This window comes from Pongo abelii, chromosome 21 (assembly GCF_028885655.2).
Source record: "Pongo abelii isolate AG06213 chromosome 21, NHGRI_mPonAbe1-v2.0_pri, whole genome shotgun sequence".
Taxonomy (NCBI): Eukaryota; Metazoa; Chordata; class Mammalia; order Primates; family Hominidae; genus Pongo; species Pongo abelii.
This window is the reverse complement of record NC_072006.2, coordinates 3,782,512-3,800,013: the sequence shown is the minus strand read 5'-3', so window position 1 is coordinate 3,800,013 and position 17,502 is coordinate 3,782,512. Positions and strand designations below refer to the sequence as shown.

Here is a 17,502-nt window from a genome sequence, read left to right as displayed (position 1 = left end):
TGTCCCTTGCCCAACAGACAATAGCAAGAGGGCAGAAAGCAAGGGTTCTGTGGCTATATCAGTTTGGAAGACACTGGGGTAAAAACAAAGTTAAAACACATTTCTCTACTGGACATGCATAGTCACTACTATACTAACACACTCTCTAATTCTGAAAGTATTGTTGATTACAAAACTCTTCACAGAGAATATCACTGGAGTAATGTGACATGGAACACATTTTAGAAAATGCTGCATTATTCAGTTCATAAGTTAACAGAACACCTGATGGCCTACAAATCATGATGCCACATGAGATGTCGTTTGTGAGGTGCTAAATGTGTAATAAGCATGGAGTTTGAGGTGAAGTAATCTAGATTCAAATTACTCACTGTGTTGCACACATCACATACCAGATATGTGATGATGGGCATGCCACTTCCATTCTATGAGTTGAATCCCTCACCTGCAAGACGGGCAAATAATGCCTGCCTACGTTACAGAACTATGGTAAGAATATGTGCTCACACATCTCAAAAGGACACTTCCTGGATGTGTAACAAACAAACAATTTTTATATATTTAGAACTATACAAATGCATCATGGGAGTAAACTATATAACTCATGTGCAGTCTTAAGGTAATACTTGGGGGAAATCTTGGCTTTCTGAACATCTTAGGGGAGTTCATTCGCTGTCCTTTGTTCTTAAGAGTGCTTCATAGAAAAGCTGCATGTGTTCAGAAGTGTTTTAATGCCGTAAAGCTCACAGAGTTTAAGGAAGGTTTGTGGGTACCACCTGACAGGTGCAGGCTGGCTACCCAATAGGTCTCTCTGCACAGGGCATCCATCACAGAGTGTGGCCATCACATTCATGAAGGTAGGGTGCCCAGAGCTTGCAAGGCTTCAAGGAACTTATTCATAGTAAGCCAACACGAGGCTGAAGGATTTTTTTGTGCCAAAATACTGATTTATAGTGAGACAGAATAGGATAACTCTTAAGTGGATCATAACTTTAACAAGTTAAATTATTTGCTGCTTAGAGGCAATGGTGCATATGAAGACACTATTCTCTTATGAGTAGTGCTGATAATAGTCTGTCAATTTCTGCCTTTTTTCTTTTTCTCTATTTCTATAGCTGACCTCTCTCCCTTATAACTAATGCATTCCTTGGATACAGAATCATTCATTTGCTCAAAAAATATTTACCTGGTTCTTTCAGTGTTGCTATATACTGAGGAGAACATAAATATAATATAGACAGGGTCCTGTCTTTCCCATAGGTTAAATTATAAAGGAGAGATAAAGCATGCACGTGAATAAGCACATTGAGATAGTGTTTCCCTAACACCTTATGAAAGACACATAGATCATTTCTGGTTTAGGGGATGTGGTAGGCAGAATGATACCTCCCTAAAGACAGCCATTTCCTAATGCCCAGAGCCTGTGACTATGTTAGGTTATATCACAAAGAAGAATTAAGATGAAAAATGGCATTAAGGGGCCAGGCATGGTGGCTCATGCCTGTAATCTCAACACTTTGGGAGACTGACACTTGAAGCCAGGAGTTCAAGACCAGCCTGGGCAACATAGCAAGGCCCTGTCTCTACAGAAAATTAAAAAAAATAAAAATTAGTTGGGCATGGTGGCACACACCTGACGTCCCAGCTACTTGAGAGGCTGAGGGGGGAAGATCCCTTGAGCCCAGGAGTTAGAGGCCACAGTGAGCTGTGATTGTGCCACTACACACCAGCCTAGGCGACAGAGAGATACCTTGTCTCAAAAATGGGTGCCGCACACCAACATGGCACATGTATACATATGTAACAAACCTGCATGTTGTGCACATGTACACTAAAACTTAAAGTATAATAATAATAAAATTTAAAAAAAAAAGCTGGCATTAAAATGCTAATCAACTGAATCAACTGACCTTAAAATAAAGAGATTATCCCAGATTATCCACGTGGACTCAATGGAATCACAAAGGTACAAAGGTCCTTAAGTGGGGGGAAAGGAAGAGTAAAAGTAAGAAACAGAGATGACACTGTAAGAAAGACTTGATGGTTTTGAAGATAGAAGGGAGCTACACGCCAAGGAAAGCAGGCAACCGTTAGAAGCTGGAAAAGGAAGGAAAGGGTCCCCCTCAGGAGCCCCCAGAAAGGAAAGCAGCTCTGCCAGCCCCTTGATTTTAGCCCTTGATTTTAGCTCAGTGATTTTGGACTTCTGACTTCCAGAATTATAAGAAAATAAACTTGTGTTGTTTTAAGTCACTAAATTTGTGATGATTTTCTACAGCAACAATAGGAAATTAATTCAGGGGATGCGAGAAAACCTCATAAAGGAACCTGCCTTGAAGTTGAGCCTTAGGGAATTTGAAGACATATTTCTGACACTCAATAAATTAGAAATAAATATCTAGTTCTCAGTGTGTTAAAAGGGTCAGTAGGTCAGATTTAAATTTTCCACTCAATGAAACAGAAAAAAAAAATAAATAATGCAAACTCTTCATGTTATTTTCACTAAGTTAATCTCACACAAAAGGCTGCTGGCCTTTTTTATTTCTAACATGTTTAAGCAATGCCAAAATTAATAATCAAAACACTATGTATGCTCCAAGAACTTCAAGTGATTATCACATTTATTCCTAATCTTACAAACTATCCCTTTATCCCATATTAAGAAACTCTTTGAGTTAACCTGGTGTAATAAAAGATTTCCAATTTTGGTATTAGTTTCAACCAAATCAAAAAACCTCAAAGTCAGAAGATTCAGATGGCCTGAAGATAGAAAAACGCAAAGATCAACCACGTAAAAAAATGCTGGCGTTCAAGTGAACATCACTGTACATGAGTTTTAATCACAGTACATGGATAAACACACATACACATACTTTCGATGTTATGTGTATATACGTATATATAGATATATACACACAGATATAGTAATGGGTATAGATAGAGATATATAATATATATGTAATACAAACATTTATTTTATTCTCATGAGAGCTAACCGATCACAATACATTAGAAACATTGTCCACAATACTACAGTTCTCAGTGTGACAGGACACACGCATTGATTCTGCTTAACTCTATTAATAAATATTATGCTGCTGTAAGTCAGGGCTTTGTAAAATGAAGAAATGTATTACAGGCTATTTAAATTTGAAAGAAAAATGATTTTTAAGAAATAAAATTTTTTTTTATAATTTCTATTGAGAGGAAATGGAGGCTGCATTAACAAATGCTTCCCATTTTATTTCCACCTACAGAAATCAGACGAGAGTGCAACGCCCAAGAGTGGAAATCAGATCACCAGGTGCCTGGAGCACCTGCCTCCTCAGGACCTCCAGGAAATCTATGTTTACATAATTGCTCTATTCTGCACTTTGTTTCAGAACCCGATCTACCTCAAGAACCTTTGGAAGTGGGAACAAACTCAACAAATAAATATCAAAGATAATTATTCATAGACTACACTATATGCAAGCAACTTATCAATTTAGTACCAACAGGGAAATGATTCAACTAAACAACTAAACTTAACAAAACTACCCAGGAAGGTTAGTAACAGAAATGTGTCCAAGTGAGTGAGTTTCTATTTTCCATCTGCACTTGAAGAGGGTTGTATTTTTATTCAAAAAGAGTTTACATAATGTCTACAATATCTTAGGTGCTATGTTATACATGCAAGTGTTCAGAAATGTCTTGCCTACCCATAACTTCATAAACTACTTAAAATATTTAATCAAACTTATGTGATGACAACTGGGGAAACAGAGGCTAGAGCTATTTCTAAAAAAGCTTTTCAGGTCCTCAACCTGGGGTCTACAGAATTCAGGTAATTCATGAACTAAAATGAAAACAAAGTTACAATTTCATTTATACCTACCTCTCATTAAAATGCAGAGTTTTCTTCAATTATGGGCATTGGCAATAAACTACAGTAGCACTAAAAAGATCTGTGATTCTGCCACCAATAAAAACCACAGATATCTTAATATCACATTACGATGTTGAAGTATCTTAATATGCTGGGTACTGTCATCACTACTTTGAAATAATAGTAACTAAGAGGCCTAACGCTATATATTATTTTATGTATTAATATAAAGATGCACACAGTTACTATATTGCAATTCATAATACTTTGAACTATTGTGCAATACAATTGATTTCTTTGGTAATCCTATATGTTTTGTTCTAGGTATTAATAAACATTATTCTGAGAAGGTTTCTCCAGATGCCAAATGGGTCAATGGTATGAAAATATTAAGACTCCCCTAAGCAACTAAAACAAGGCAATTTACCCAGTCGATTTCAAATCCAGTCATATTGAATAACTGGGATCATATATGACAAGAGAAGACAATTATAAGTATGTTTCCCTTTTTAACTCCTTTATTCATTCATCATGCAGCAGATAGCAGAGTGAGCCATACCTCCAAAACACCAAGGCAGATGATGTTAGGATACACAAAGTTGAAAAAAGCAGTGCTGTCCTCAAGATGCCAAAGCCTTGCAAAAAAAAAAAAAAGTGCTATATGACAATTGTACTTAGACAACATTACCACAGGAGTATTAAGTGTTGGATTAAAGAACTAATATTTGAAAGCAAACTTTGAAAGTTTTTAGCTAGAGGTAACTTGAACTGTGTTTTTCATCAGAAAACAAATCTGGTATTGCTGTGTTTGTACACCTGCTGGAGGGAGAGTGAGACCATTCACAGGGCAATTATAATAATTCCCAGAACTATTAGGTTGGTGCAAAAGTAATTGCGGTTTTTGCCACTGAAGGTATGTATAGTGGTAAGGGAGAAACTGAATGGTGATTCAGAGCATAGAGATTATGTTGTTTTATGCACAGGGCTTCATCAGAAAAATGGAAGGAATTGTCAATAACAATAAAATGTTCAGCTAGATCAACTCAGTATATATTATGTATTATGCAATTATTCAAAATAGTGTTTAACAGTATTGTAATAACATGAATGAATGTTTTGTCATTTTAAGTGAAAAAGAGCTATATAAAATTATCTAAGTTTATGGTATATGTAGATTATTGCAAAAATGTCTTCAATTCTTTATCCCTCCCTGTATCCATACCTGTATCAGTTTTCTCGGGCTGCTTTAACAAATTACCACCAACTAGACAGCTTAAAAACAACAGATATTGGCTGCGTGCTGTGGCTCACACCTGTAATCCTAGCACTTTGGGAGGCTGAGGTGGACAGATCACGAGGTCATGAGTTCAAGACCAGCCTGGCCAATATAGTGAAACCCTGTCTCTACTAAAAATACAAAAATTAGCAGGACATGGTGGCATGTGCCTGGAGTCCCAGCTACTCGGGAGGCTGGAAAAAAAAAAAAAAAACCCACCAGATATTTATTGCCTCTCAGTTCTGCAGGTCAAAAGTATAAAACCAAGGTGCTGGCATGGCCATACTCCCTACAGAGGTTCTAGGGGGAGACTCCATTTCTTGCCTCTTCCAACTTCTGCTGGTGGAAGCATTCCTTGGCTTGAGGTTGCTTCAGTCCAATCTCTGCCTCCATCTTAATATCACCCTCTCCTCTTTTGTGGGTCTCATTCAACTTCTTCTGCCTCTCTTTTGTAGAGATGCATGTGACTAAATTTAGGGTAGGGCCTACCTGTATAATCCAGGATAAACTCTTCCCCTCAAAATCCTTAACTTAATCACATCTTTTGCCATAGAAGGTAACATTCACAGATTCCAGGGGTTTGACATGGATTTTGTGAGACGTTTTTTGGCCTACCCCCAAACACCTTTGTCTTATGATTCTGTGGTTCTTCCCATCAAGAAGTGGAATCTATTTCCTCACTCCCCAAAATTCTGGACTGACCTTGGGACTTCCTTTGGCCAACAGAATGCAGCAGAAGTGACTTGGTGCCAATTCCCAGTTTAGCTCTCAAGAGATTTTGCCTACTTCCAGTCTCTTTCTCTGTCTCTCTTGAACTCCTGAACTCCTGCCTCCACCATATGAACAGGCTGGGCTAGCCTTCTGGATGATAAGTGGCACATGGCACAGTTATCCCATCCTCAACCTACAACTGGCCAACTCCCAGAGGTGTGAAGGAGAAGGCTGCTCTTGCCCAGATAGCCACCAGCCAACATGTCAGCCGACAGACATGAGCATAGCTGAGATCAGTCAAGCCTGGTCCACTTGCTCAGAACTGCCCAGTGTTCACAGACTCAAGAAGAAGACTAAATACTTAATGTTTTAAGCCATGATGTAGGCATTATACTGCATTTTCTTTAATAAAAGAAAAATAACAACCATCACTATTTACTATCAGAATTCAAGCACTGCAAAATTGGGTGCCTACTATTTATTGCAAATTCAAAAGGGAACCTCATTTAAAGAACAAACTTAAACTTTCCAGCAAAACAACAACAAAAAAAGTCCACCTAAACATTCTTTATTTTACTGATCATCAAGTAAATACAGTAAAGTCCTGAACAGACTGACCAAACTGTTGTTTCTAACAGGGGATTGGGATTTATCATTTGACACTTCAATCACATGTAGACAGAAATTATGTATTGTATGGGGCCAATATTACCTTTTTTTTCTTCCCTGCAGAAGTTCAGAAAGCAAATCACTTGTTTTCATCTCCAAAACTAAGTTTCTGAAAGTAACTAGTCACAATTGATCCTTAATTTTGATAAAAACTAGTCATCAGATTAATATTTTTCCATGACTAAATCTCTGTCCTTACTAGCAGAACTAAATTGATTTAGCGTTCAAGTTTCTTAAAAAATATTTTGGAAATGTCATTATATTCTTAGCCACATTATATGGCATTCTCTTACAGCTTTTTAATTGAATTCAACATGCAATGGGAAATGAAACCCAATTATCTTGGGGGTTTCTAGAAAATGTGGGAAAGTTCATCTGGATAGAGAAAGAGAAATGATTCATGATTAGGATGCAGTAATATGACCATAGAATAACATCACTCTAAGCTTAACCAACACCTCAAGATTAGGGATCAGGGAGAGGCACAGGACATTACCGCTCACAAGGGACAATGCTACTACCATACATGTCATTGGACTGACCATTCACCAATGGCTTCTGGCCATAACAACCTCTGAATGTCCAGGATATACAGAGAGACTCTAGTCCTTAATAATATAAAATAACTTTTCACGAAGGCTAACCATGTTCTAGGCACAATTCTTATATTTTACATGAATAAGCTCAATTAAACCTCACAGTTACCTATGAGATAATAATGAGTAGTTCACAATAATTCCCATTTTACAGATGAGAAATTTGAGGCACAAAACTAATCAAAGGTTGCAGGAGGCTAGGAAGTGGCACAGCTGGGATTTGAATCCATGTGGTCTGGTTTTAAAGCATCCTATTAACACCTCTGCTTTACTGCCTCCCCATTTATATCCATGTTTTAAAAAACCAAACTTCCAGATACATTCGGATTTGAAAAATAATCAAAAGGCTATGCGCTTTTCAAAAAAGAAAGATGCAAAAAATTGCAGCTTCAAACAGAGAAGTCATCAAGAGCCTTGAGAAATCATCTGCTGCAACCTCCTGTTGGCAAATGCCTCTCTAAACTGCTCTTTCACAAACACAAATTGGAGTATTGGCTGCATGCAATCCCATGAAATCCCAAATGGATCTGACCTCCTTTGAGAATCACAAAATCATTCAGAACCCCCACTGAAGTCATTTATTGGCAGGAAGTCTTGCCTCTTTCTAAAATAAATTTCTTCTCGATTAATTTGGGCATTCATGAAGAACAGCTCAGCAGCATTTCCTTTAAATAAAATCCTCCAACCTATTAATCCCACCAATGCTGTACTCTCTGGGTTCATCAAGTTAATTTCTTTAACCTTTCTCTCTAGAATTTCTATTCTGTTAATAATCTTGATGTTCTTTGAAATTTCTGCAGTTTTTCTATACCTCTTTCCAAGGCTGCCAGGTAAAATACAGAACACTGGGTTATGTTTGGTTCTCAGATCAACAATAAATAATGTTTTAGTATTAAAAGTACATCCTAAATATTACATGGAACATACTTACACTAAAAAATTTACTTGTTGATGATCTGAAATTCAAATGTAACTGGATGTCCTGTATTTTTTATTTGCTAGATCCATCTATCCATTCCACTTCTTTGATGGGCTTTGAACCCGTCAATACCACACAGAACCCTAATTCAGCTGCCTCCAAATTGAGCACGCATCAGCATCACCTGGGGAGATGCCTAGATCCCACCCCTACAGTTTCTGATTCCATGGGTCTGGGGTGAGCCTGAGAATCTGCATTTCTAACAAGTTGTCAGGTGACATGGATACTGCTCATCCAGGGTCCACACTTTGAAAACCACTACTCTAATTCCCTGATTTAGGGTAAAGCACAAGAAAGAGGCACCTCCAATCCTGTGAAATCCCCAGCTAAACTGCCTAAGCCAAGAGGAGGACATGAGAGTCTCATCTGTGTCCATTGAACATTCAGGGCCCCTTATCTCAACCCTGTTAGTAAATCAGAAAATGCCTAAATTTAAGAAGGTCCAGCCATTGCTTATATTGGTTACATTCCCCCAGATGGAATGGTCCTTTTTAATGCTCACGTGAATTATCACCCTGAGGCAAGCTTGTCAAGGACACAGGAGCCATCCCTTTGTTTTCATTTGCCCTGAAGGAACTTGCCCCTTGTTATCAGGAGGAGCCTGTGAGGTTTTCTATCCCAAATCCCCTTCTTTAAAGCTGATCTCTTCATAATGACTTTCTGTTTTATTCTCTGAACTTCCTCCACTCTGCGAGCCCTGAGGAGTCTACCACACCCATGAATCTGACTCAATAACTGCCCAGCTTGCAGCAGTTAATAACTTTGATGCCTCCAATTAATAACCTCCCTGTATGCTTGGCCTTTGTCCTGTAACTTTGACGTCTCTTCCCATTCTGACTCTAGGGTTTGCCTTGGGACTTGTTTTGGGCAACAGAATGAGAAAACAGCACCTGCACCTGCACCTGCAGTTCCAAATGTAGACTTCCCAAGGCCTTGCATGCTTCTGCTCTTCTCTTGGAACCTTGTTCAGATGCCTCAAACAAGCCCAGGCTAACCTGATAGAGGCTGAGAGGCCACATGGAACAGAGCTGAGTCGTCCCAACAGAGGTGATCCAAAATTGGCCAGCCCCCAACTGACCCACTAGCTGACCACAGATGCATGAGTAAGCCCAAACGAGCCTAATCCAAACCAGCAAAAAAAGCCCAGCTGACCCATTAATTTGTGACCAAAAATAAATGTTTATTGTCATAAACCAAGGTTCTGGAGAGTTGATTATGCTGACATTCTGGTCATGCTTCAGCTCCATTCTCTGATTCTACTGACTTTGTCAAGGCTCCTGCCTGCCTTCCCATGACCTGCTCTCTAGGAGCTCTCCTTATTTTGGCTCCTGCAGGTTATGCCCTTGGCTTAAAGCCTCCTATTTCCATTGCTACTCTAGACATAATCTTGAATGCATCTGGTGATTCATCACACAAGTATCCTGACTTGGACAATCATATTGAGTGTTGGTCAACAGTAATCACATTTCTTTCATTTCCTTTTCTTTTATGCTTTGCCAATTTTGTTTCCCATTCTGCTTTTGGTTCATTGGTTTCTCTTGTGTGGTTTGGAGTGAGTGTGTGTGTGTGTGTGTGTATGCATGCATGCCTCTGTTGTTACCATTTTGCCATCAGAGGAATAAAAGAAAATGATTTACAGACAGATTTGCTGATTTCAGCTTCTCTGACAGCAGGAAGTGCAAAGGAGGTGTGTAAATGGGCAAGATAAATAAAGAAAGGGGAGAGAGGTGACAGTATTTACCCCAGCCATAAAATCATTACTGGTAACAAAGAAATCAGAGAAGCCTTCATTCAAGTAAGCATTTCCTTTGTAGTTAAGCAATAAATCTAAACCCACTACAAATTAATTTTTCATTTACTTCCAGTTTTGCATATATTTCAAAGAAAACTGAGCCTAAATATTCCTTCCATAGGTCTTATCTTTCCTTCTAAACCATTGGAGACAGAGAACTGAAGAAGAAATATGACTGATTCAATGTATTAGATAGGATTTCTGCAAATCAAACAATTGAGGTCTCTGCTACCACCAGGAAATGCAGTAACAAAGTTCTGGTGTGTACCATGATCCATCAGAGCAGACAACGGTTTACCTAAGTGGCCAGGGTTGTTGGACTGAACTTCTGTGTTTGCTACTCCTCTCCCCCTCTCTCCTTTCCCTCTCATCCTCCCAACCCCCCAATCAAATGAAAGGGAATAACGAAGAGAACTGACAGATAACCAAAGAGAAGAGAAAGGGTCAAGAACAAACAAGAATAGAAGATAGAGACAAAAAAGCAAGGACAAGTGTGCAATCAGAGACCAAGGCAGGGAATGCTACAGACCAGAATATGTCCAGAGGGGACTGAAGTGGGCATGGCTTGGAGCTGGCGCAGGGAATAGCAGGAAAAAATCAAGCTCAGACACGGCACAGAACACAATAATAGAAAAATTCACTGGCTAGAAGGCTGAAGTTGTAAAGTTATTTACAATACATGGCGGTTAGAGAGAGAATGAAAGGGAAAACTGGGCAGAAGGTGAGCAGAGAGAAATAATATAGTTACAAAAATTATGAGACCTACTTAACACTAGGTATCATTATTGGGCTCAGAACACACTACCCCAAAATATGGCACCTGCAGGTCACTCTCTAATCCTCTCTCATATCTCTCCGTTGAAGCATGGTCATAAAAATTCTTCGGCCTACCTCCCCTGAAAATAGGTCGTAAGACCCTCATTCCAGAGGGCTACTCCTCTATAGAGACACCAAGAAGAATCTGAACAAACAGGCCTTACTGAGTTCACCCCAGTTTATTACTATGTGATGGTTAATACTGAGTGTCAACTTGACTGGATTGAAGGGTGCAAAGTATTGCTCCTCAGTGTGTCTGTGAGGGTTTTGCCAAACGAGATTAACATTTGAGTCAGTGGACTGGGAGAGGCAGACCCACCCTCAATCTGGGCAGGCACCATCTAATCAGGTGCCAGCGCGCTAGAATAAAGCAGGCAAGAGAAGATGGAAGAGCAGACTTGCTGAGTCTTCTAGCCTTCACCTTTCTCCTGTGCTAGATGCTTTCTGCCCTTGAACGCTGGACTCCAAGTTCTTCAGCTTTTGGCCTCTTGGACTTAAACCGTGGTTTGCCAGGGGCTCTGAGGCCTTTGGCCACAGACTGAAGACTGCACTGTCAGCTTCCTTACTTTTGAGGTTTTGAGACTCAGACTGGCTTCCTTGCTCCTTAGCTTGCAGATGGCCTACTGTGGGACTTTATCTTGTGATTGTGTGAGTCAATACTCTTTAATAAACTCCCCTTTATATATACATCTATCCTGTTAGTTCTGTCCCTCTAGAGAACCCTGACTAATACATACCATGATAGCATACCCTTCCATCCTTCAATCATACTTGAGCACAACTGTCCACAAAAATACAGTTTTCCCTGGGTACTTGGGCATTCATTTCCAAAGACTCCTGTATCACAGAAAGTTTGGTTAAATAAATTTGTTACCTTTTTCTCTTGCTAATCTGTCTTTGTTATATGGGTGTCAGCCATGAACTGTGAGACAGGTATGGAAAAGATACTGCTTTTTCTCCCCTACAGGATGTATCCATTGAAATCCAGTTTATAATGCAATCTATACTGACATGGGAAAGCTATCATGATGTAAGATATTAAAAAATAAGACAAAGAAAATGCTTGGATACTTGACAATGTAAAAGAGGACTGTTAAGAAGTGGGAGTGGAAGGAAGGAAGTTCAAGAGAGGATAGTGGAGCAAACACCACCATCTTACAGGGTAAGGAGTCAAGACAGACCTTCAAATGTTAGAGGAATAAGAAATAGAAAAATGCTATTGAAACTAACACGGGCCACAGAAAGAACTACAAATAGTAAGGTAAGTATCAAAAAATCAAGACTGTAGTTTACATAAATCTTTATTCATTAAGTCAGTCAATAGCTAATACTAAAACTGATCAACTGAGTACTGGAAGACTGAAGATTTAACTTAGATTATAGCAATGACCACCATAAGAATTAAAAACAAATGGCTATAGTGATCTCCTCCAAAAAATTAAGTGGGGGTGCAGGAATTGATCTATCTAATTACATGCACAACATTACTCTTATTAAAAAATCTAAAATGTTATACTTTCCAAACTGAATAATTATTCAACATAGGCCCAGCCCAGTTGGCTATCCAGAGGCACAGGAGGGTACTTTTTGATACAAATCAGAAAGTTTCTCAAATATAACCTAATTGTCTTTGAGTAACATCATTTATTTATAGCATGGAAAATTGTACTAAAAGCCTCAGTCATGGGGAACTGTTAACAATGTCCACTTTCCTTTTATGCCCTGGAAAATCACAGAAACAGGTATTGCGGTATCAAAATCAGTCAACACAGCAGCCACCCAGAAAGGTGGCCTTGCCTGGTGACAGCGTGATCTCAGAATGGACCCAAATGATAAGACTGGATTTGGAAATCAAAGGCTATGCTGCTCACCAGTGCTCCTGCTGTGCTGAAGGATGACACCCACATATGGATAAGGTGTCCCACGGAGGGGTCAACTCCACTTCCTCCTCCACAGTGTACACCTGTGCAGCAGCCTGCACCCACTGACCAGGCTGTTGGCAAAGGACTACTTCTTTCCGAAACCATGTTCATGGGCCATGAGATGTTTGCTTGTATTGAAGTGACAACAGAACTCCTTCAGAGTTCAATGTTAAAACAGTATATGCTGGCACTATATACATAGGCACCTATTTCTTCCTACAACAGCCATACCTCCATACTTCTCAGAATCACCATTCTAATCCAGCTGCTCAGAGCTCTCTTTCCAGCTGCTCTGGAAAACTCCAGAGCCTCCCTAGTGGTGTCCAAGTTAATTATTTCCTTCTTTCACAGTCCCTATCCCCTAAGCACACCAATCTTCTAAACCTGCATGCCTCTACGTGATTATTTGCAGAGCACTGCTTTCATCATGCTACTCCATTCCTCTCCTAATGAAAAGCTTTCTCTGCCTTGTCACTGCCCACCATGGTGTGTCTCCAAAGTTCCAAGAAATATTAATTCCTCTCTTGGTTCTTATAAAAAATACTAAGAAAGAAAAAAAAAAAGATTCCACAAAAAATAATTCGGATAGCACTGCATACTATATATAACTCCCTTTAGGGGATTCACAATCCATATCAGGATACTCTGGGTTCTGAGAATGTCATGGTAAAGAAAAGTGTCTAACTGTGTTTAGTTCAGCATTTTACTTCTGTGCAAAGTATCTATTAACACCACTTAAAATTCCTCTTTTCTTGTGCAAACTTTGGCAGCACTACTGGTTTATGTTCTCAGGATCTGTGGTCTAGTGTCATGCTTCTCAAACTTCAGTGTGCACAAAAATCCCTGGTAAGTTTGTGAAAACACAGATGGCTGAGCCTCCTCCCAGAGAGTCTGAGGCAGTAGATCAGGTGGAGCCCAAGATCTGGCATCTCTAACAAGCTCCTCAGTGATGCTGCTGGTCCTTGGACAATACCTTGAGGAGCAAGCTCCTACTAGAAAAAGTCCAAACTCCTTAGCATTTCATTCAGGGCCATTGCTGCTTTAATCTAATCTTCATCACCCACCTTTCCTCCAATAACTTCACTTTGGTTATCTCATGCTACAGCTAATAAAGATTAGGATATATAGGGGTGTGGGTGGGGGGATGTGGATGTGTGTGACAAGCACATAGTCGTTTAAACATACGTATGCACACACACACATCCTGATCTGAGAAGTGGTGATATGGGTATATTACATATGAAAAGTCTTGACCTAGGATTTTTGCATTTTCCCACATGTGAATTATACCACAATAAATAAAACTGAAGAAAAGTGAGGAAAAATAAAGTATAATACAGAAAAGCCCATTTAAAAAAATTCTTATTTTGTCTTTTTTTTCATTCATTCTCTCTTAAGACCTGTTGGAGAATGTCACATTATTCCACAATCTGTATTTCTGTGACACAGTATCATGAAGGCATCATTTAGAGAAGTTATTAGAATAAAACCTATCACATAGGTGTCATGATGTCCTATGTGGCCAACACATAACAAGAGTAATCTATATGTGGCTGGGTAAATAAATCATATTTCAGTTGTCTGTTCCCATGAAAGAAATGATCTTTTCCTTTGTTTCTTACAGGCCAACTTTTATCCAAAATCACATAACCTAAGCTGCCTTTGGATGAAATAGCATTCAGCTGTTGATCTCATCTGACATTGTTAGTTTCCACAGAAACTCACGTAGAATGCTACTGCTTGTCTGAAATAAGTGCCTCTCCCATCAATCCAAAATGAATCCAGGAAAGCCCTGCCTTGGTGTCTGACATCTCCCAGCACTGATCTGTTGCAGAAGGACAGACAGCACTTAAAAATCAGCATCTGTTACCATTATCAGGAGAGAGGTCTCCATTACAGACACACACACGAAAGATTAGACACTGCCTTGTGCAATTAGGCTCAGTCTAAGTAGGCTCTTCCCTGCAGGACTCTTGATATGAATGTTCCTGAGAGTCATATTTGCAAAAAAACGCATGCACACAAAAGGAAAGGCCTGAAAAGATCTTGTGTACTATCAATTTATATCATTACATAATTACCAGCAGACTTTGAGGGTAAAGTAGTTCTTTATGCTAGAAGGTTATTCTTCCTTGTTCTGGAAGGCAGGGGTTGGCAGGGTTGGAGGGGTGGAGAGCAGCAAGGATTTCAGGCCTTGGAGGAAGCACTAATCTATAGGTCACTTAAACATTCTTGGTTTTATCTGTGCCAGAGTACCTGCTTACCATAAGCAGATTTTCCTGTACAAACATCAAGACATCAAGATACAAAATTAATCTAAGGTATAAAAGGTCAAGAAAGAGATTACGCCTAGGGAAGGGATAGTGACCATGGAAAGTCCTGAAGGGGGATCCCGCATATTGGGAATGTCCTGTTTCTTTATCAGGTTACCTGGGTTCATTCACTTCCTGAATATCCAATAAGCTATCCCCTTATGATTTGCACAACTCTTATAAACAAACAAATCACAGACAAGCCAAGGCATCTAGGCAACAAAGATATCTGGCCTGGAATAGATAAAGACAGTCACAGCCTGCTAAGTTTCCTGCTGAGCTAAACCGGAAAGGTAAGTTAATAACAAAATCCAGACCACTTGTGAAGATGCCAAAAACAATGACTGTGGAGCTTAAATTACATTCATCCCTCTTCAGTAAGAGTTGGTTCATGAAGTGTGTCTTGCCCAAGCCTTTCTTACTCACTTACTGATGTAAACCAGCTGGTGTCTGCAAGGGGCATTTACAGGATTATCTGCCCAACAACCCACTTCTACATCTGACAATTTTGCCAGTCAGAGCTGACTGCTCCTGCAGAGGCCTCACAATCAATGCTGAGCGAGTCATTGTCTTCTCTGAGATTTTTGAAAGCGGGATTTGGAAAGAGACTAGTCTTTCTGAATGCCTGAGGCTACAACACGTATAGTTTGTTGTCCACTACAGAAAAAGAGTCAGTTTACATCAACTACAGTCAAAGGGAACATAGACACTATTATACATTTTTCTATAATACTATGGATCAATACATTTTAACATTTATGGCCTAACATGAGCAAAGGTGAGGTCAACACCCTTGACTTTTTAACTTCCAATTGCATATTTGTCAATTCAACTTCAGTCAGCCATGCCTGTGTGCATTTGCTTGACATCATCATCACCAGCAACTGTACTTCCTTTCAAAATCAGATGCAAGCATCCCTTCTCTGCCCAATGATTGTCCTCTTCTCTATTAGAACTCCAAGTCCATCAATGACCAATCTAAGGCCTACACTCCACTGACCCTACCACACTTTCATTATCCATCACAGTCCTCAGGTGTCCCTTTCCTTCTTACCCATCCTATATTTCATTGTCCATCACATCTTACAACCACTCTTCACTCCCTTGCCTCATTCTCTTTCCAGAATACTTGCTTTGTTAATTCCCCAAACATGGTTACACTTCATTCTCTACTAAGCAACTGCAGTAATGGAGTTTGGCTGGAGAAAACTGATGGCCAAACAAACTGGTCTTTACTTTAAATGCCTGAGGACAAATCTCAAATGAACACTCAAGCATTGTCCAGTAACCCTTCTTTGGGTATTTACACTTCCACTCTCTAAAATGATTATGTCATATAGTAACCTCAAAGAACCAGTCTCTTTTTCCTATGCCCTTTTTCAATAATAAAATTATCCCTAACCCAACATCTTACAAGTGCCAACCTACGAAGATTTCAGTTCCTTACCTTCCTTTTTTCTCAGGCCAGACGAATTACGATTCTTCTTTCCTCTCGTCAAGGTCCTCAATGATCTCCAGGTTTTGAAATTCAACCATCACTTTTCTAACTCCATCAGTCATCTTGACAGCATTTGACCCAATGAGTTACTCTCTCTTATTTGAAACATTCTCTTTCTTAGTGACAGTGATTCTACACTCTCCAAGTTTTTCCTGACCTCACCCACCACTTGTCCACAATCCTGATCTTTTTTGGTTTGCTTAACCTCTACATGTTTGAGTGACCCACCTCTAGGTATTTTCTCTTCCTAGGTGATCACAGATGGCCCCAAAGCTTTAGAGGCTGTCTCTATTTCCATTAATCACTTCTGCATCCCCAGCTGTCATAGATCTGACTGCTCCAGACTCATATATCCAACTGCTTACTTGCCATTTCCACTCAAACACTCAATAAGCATATAAAGCTTTAAAGTTTAAAGCAGAACATTTGATTTTTATCCACATTTTTCCTCTAGTCTTTTCCATCTCAGTAAATTTCCTACCTATTGTTCAATCTGGCACCCTGGGAGTCATCCTCAGTGCCTTTTTTTATTCACCTCACCATCTGTATCCAACTCACCTGCTACTGATGTGCCTTGAAAATAGTTCCCAAACTTGCTTATTTTCTCTATGTCACCACCCCCAGCACTTAGGTATAAGCCTTTACTCTTGTGTTAATCCAATAGCTACCTAACTGGCTTTTCTGCTTCCAGTTTATCCCCAACTGAACACTCCCAATTCATTTTCCACTGCAGCAGTGATTTTCTAAAATAGAAATCAGAGCACATCTATCAATAAATTCCCATTCCATTTAAAACAAACAAACAACAAACAAGAAACATCAACAATTTTAAAAACTCCTTCCTATGAAGGTCTAAAGGTGATCATGCATCTAACTGCTGTCTACCCCTCTGACTTAATCTACCACTTGCTCCCCACTGGCCACTGTTAGTTGAACATAAGTTCTTTTCAAACTTACTTGCAACCTTACTTACAAGCAAACTTACTTGCTCTTCCCTCCATCTAGAAAGTGGTACTCTTAGTTCACATTCCTGGCTCTTTCTCATCATTTGGATCTAAGCTCAAAC

At 39.4% G+C, this 17,502-nt stretch overlaps 1 protein-coding gene across 13 annotated transcripts in view; it reads right to left on the bottom strand.

Moving 5' to 3' along the window:
- Nucleotides 1–17,502, bottom strand: part of PLCB4 (phospholipase C beta 4) — a 411,667-nt gene that overhangs the window by 230,944 nt on the left and 163,221 nt on the right. For 8 of the 13 annotated variants that reach the window (XM_063720670.1, XM_054541571.2, XM_063720669.1 and 5 more), the window contains one exon: nt 4,425–4,500. The exons of the other annotated variants lie outside the window; for them this stretch is intronic. In XM_063720670.1, the coding sequence (XP_063576740.1) occupies nt 4,425–4,500 (76 nt within the window). The remainder of the gene's footprint in view (nt 1–4,424; nt 4,501–17,502) is intronic. 13 annotated transcript variants of the gene reach the window in all.